The following is a 3140-nucleotide window of genomic DNA, read 5'->3' as shown; positions in this document are numbered from 1 at the left end:
ACAACCAGTCCAATCACAATCCAATGCCACTGGCCCACAGTCTGCCCTGCAACAAACAGAGGCAGGGGTGAGTGCCACAGCCTGGCCTCCTGCTGGCAATGGCCCCAAGAATGGCAAAGGGTATGTGCAAGTGTGTACGCCTTTGTCCTGGCTGAGGTTTCTTCTGGGCAAGAGGATCACCCAAAGTGTGGGGATCTTGCTCTGTTCCAAATGAGACGCAGAAGCTCTTGTGGTGGGCCAGCTCATTTCCAGGGAAGCTGCCAGGCTGGCAGAAGGGAACATGCAGAGGAGAGGCTTGGGCACCAGGAGCAAGGAGACACTTACCAACAGAGAAGCTGTAGCAGACACAGGTGAACTTCTCTGCCTGTTGGAGGGCCATGAGCAGCGGCTGAGGCCAGAGGAGGCTGCAGCAGCTCTTGGCCAAGGGTCAGGCTGCAAAGGGACTCCCTACAAGGGGTTTGTCCTCTGCAAAGGCTGCAGCAGTGGGAAGCACAACAGTGTGGTGTGGAGTGGGACAATGAGAATGAGCTGTGCCCTGCTCAGGGCTCTCCCAGCCCCTTCCCCAGAGCTGCACAGGACCCAAGCAGCTCTGATCCCTGGGACACCCCTGCACGGAGCAAATGATCAGGCTGAGCTGAGAGGTGATCATCTATCCAGCCTGTGACACAGCTCTGGACTGCTCCTTGTCTCTGATATTTCTGTGCACGTACCTGTTTCCTGTGTCGTGAACAACCATGAGAACAGGGTTGTGTTGGGGGGCAAGTCGATGGTGACACTGTACTCAGTGAAGGGCTGCAAAGGGGAGCAGGTGAATGTTCCCTCCTGGCCATGTAACATCTGCTCTCCATTCAACTCCTCAGCCTCACAGGGAGGGGAGGAAGGCATTGCCAGCCGGCACATGGCCCTCATGCCCTGGCAGGCATCAGGGAACCTGCAGGTCCATTTCAGTTGGATGCTGGTGCTGGAAATCTCAAAGGTGTCAGGGTCCACCTGGAGCACTTCTGTGAAGGAGAGATTGCCAGAAGGTCACTTTATTCCCTTCCCACCCGAGCCATGCAAGGATGCTGCAGTCAGACAACCTTGTTCATCACCCAGCGCAATGGGATAGAAAAGGAGAAACTGAAGGTGGTTGCTGTGGCTTTCTGAAAGGGGAGCAGGAGAAGTGTGGGGTCAAGGTGCACTAGGAAATTGAATGTGAACCATTGGGTGAATTTCTCCAGTGGCACAACCACTCAGGTTCAGTCAAACATCAGGACATTTTGGGGAGAACAGTGGGAAGCCAGGGTGCTGTGTCTGCAGCTGGGCTACCTCACAGGTCAGAGGGAGCAGCAAAGGGATCCTGCCTCCCCCAAACCCTCTGAGCTGTGTGGCTGCAGCCATCCTTTGGGGCCATGGGAGAGCACAACAGGAGCCATTTCCTCCTGGCCTGGAAGCAGGAGCTGCTTCCACAGCCTCCATCCTCACAGTGCTGGGCCCAAGGAAAAACCCTGACCTTCCCATGCTGTCCCACCTCAGAGATGTTCTCAGGATATCCCCCTGCAATGGATTATCCTACTCCTGATCCCTCCCTTACCGATATACTCTACACTGGAGAGAATGGGGACCCAGGCACCACTGGAGTCTCTTCCAAGCCAAAATTCTTTGTACACACGTGTCCCATAATGCTCATCATACTGCAAATGAGTTGAACACTGGATTTCAGTGAAGGGTGGCTGGAAACCTTCAGGGCAGCTCAGCATCACTTTGTCATCCTTCTCATAGTTCTCCTGGTCTGGTACCAGTTGGAGACTGGGGTCCCACTGGGGCCTTTTGCACGCTTCTGTCAGAGGTGAAAGTGGGTGTTAGATGGGCTGGAGATGATGAGATGCCGTATGGGTGAGTGGTGGGAGAGAAATCCCCAGCAACCCGTCCAGGCAATGAAGGGAGAGGGAAGGTGACACATCCATCTCCTGGGATGTGACCTGAGGGCAAGTCTTGTTGGGAAGGGGCTTTCCAGATGCATGGAAATTGTGAAGGATCACTCATCCATGAACCTGCCCCATTCACAGTGTGTCCATGGGCACCATATTCCCTCCTCCAAAGCCCAGAGCAGGGACATTCCCAGGACAATCACCCCTGCACCAGGGCACTCCCTCCAGCCTGTCATCCAGGCCTGTCACCCAGCCCGGCTGAGGTGGCACTTGCTGGGCCATGGCAGCACCACTCCTGCTGGCATGCAGGGCCCTTCAGCCATGGCTCATCCCTCCCACAGGGATCAGCCACGCCCCTGTTACCCTCGGGGGCTCCCTGTTCTCCCTCACTCGGTGCCTGGGCTGCTCTCCTCCTGCCCCACACCGCTGGGCAGGGGGACAGGGGCTGAGCAGTGCCTTCTGTATTCCCATCTCCTGCTTTACCAATGTCCCTGCCCCTTTCTCCTGACACAACCCTTCCCTCTTCTCATCACCTCCCCCCCAGATTCACCACCCTCCAGCTCAGTAGGCAGTAGCTGAGCAGCTGGTCCCAGCACTTTGTCCAGTGCTGCAGGGGAGGCTTTGTGGCAGTGATTCCTACAGAGAAGGATGCTGGCTTGTGGGAGGAGCCCTTGTCTGTTCAAGCCTCTGCAAGAAGGTTTGTGAGGCCTGAAGGGGTTTAAAAGACAATCTGCCTTCTCCCAAAGGGGCACACAAGGGATCTGCCAAGGTGCAGACCAACTCTGCCACAGAGGGAAGTGCTGTGACAAGCCCTTGTGCAGAGGCTTTGCTCTCAAACAGCCCTGATGGCAGAAGACCAGAGATGCCCAGCTGAGCACCACAACCAGCAGCTTTGTCCCCTGCTGTGTCTGCAGCTGGGCTACCTCACAGGTCAGAGGGAGCAGCAAAGGGATCCTGCCTCCCCCAAACCCTCTGAGCTGTGTGGCTGCAGCCATCCTTTGGGGCCATGGGAGAGCACAACAGGAGCCATTTCCTCCTGGCCTGGAAGCAGGAGCTGCTTCCACAGCCTCCATCCTCACAGTGCTGGTTGGGGTCAAGGTGCACTAGGAAATTGAATGTGAACCATTGGGGAATTTCTCCAGTGGCACAACCACTCAGGTTCAGTCAAACATCAGGACATTTTGGGGAGAACAGTGGGAAGCCAGGGTGCTGTGTCTGCAGCTGGGCTAC

General features: G+C 56.2%; 1 protein-coding gene across 1 annotated transcript in view; it reads right to left on the bottom strand.

The window, feature by feature from the left end:
* The window catches only part of LOC121337355 (receptor-type tyrosine-protein phosphatase kappa-like), a gene marked incomplete at its 5' end in the record, with an annotated part of 16406 nt that extends 14587 nt beyond the window's left edge, over nt 1–1819 (bottom strand). The window contains one exon of the mRNA XM_041407420.1: nt 1574–1819. Coding sequence (XP_041263354.1) covers nt 1574–1819 — 246 coding nt within the window. The remainder of the gene's footprint in view (nt 1–1573) is intronic.
* Nucleotides 1820–3140: the final 1321 nt, after the last annotated feature.

This window comes from Onychostruthus taczanowskii, unplaced genomic scaffold (assembly GCF_017590055.1).
Source record: "Onychostruthus taczanowskii isolate IOZ18803 unplaced genomic scaffold, ASM1759005v1 scaffold261, whole genome shotgun sequence".
In the NCBI taxonomy this organism is placed as follows: domain Eukaryota; kingdom Metazoa; phylum Chordata; class Aves; order Passeriformes; family Passeridae; genus Onychostruthus; species Onychostruthus taczanowskii.
This window is presented reverse-complemented; position numbering and strand designations above follow the sequence as displayed.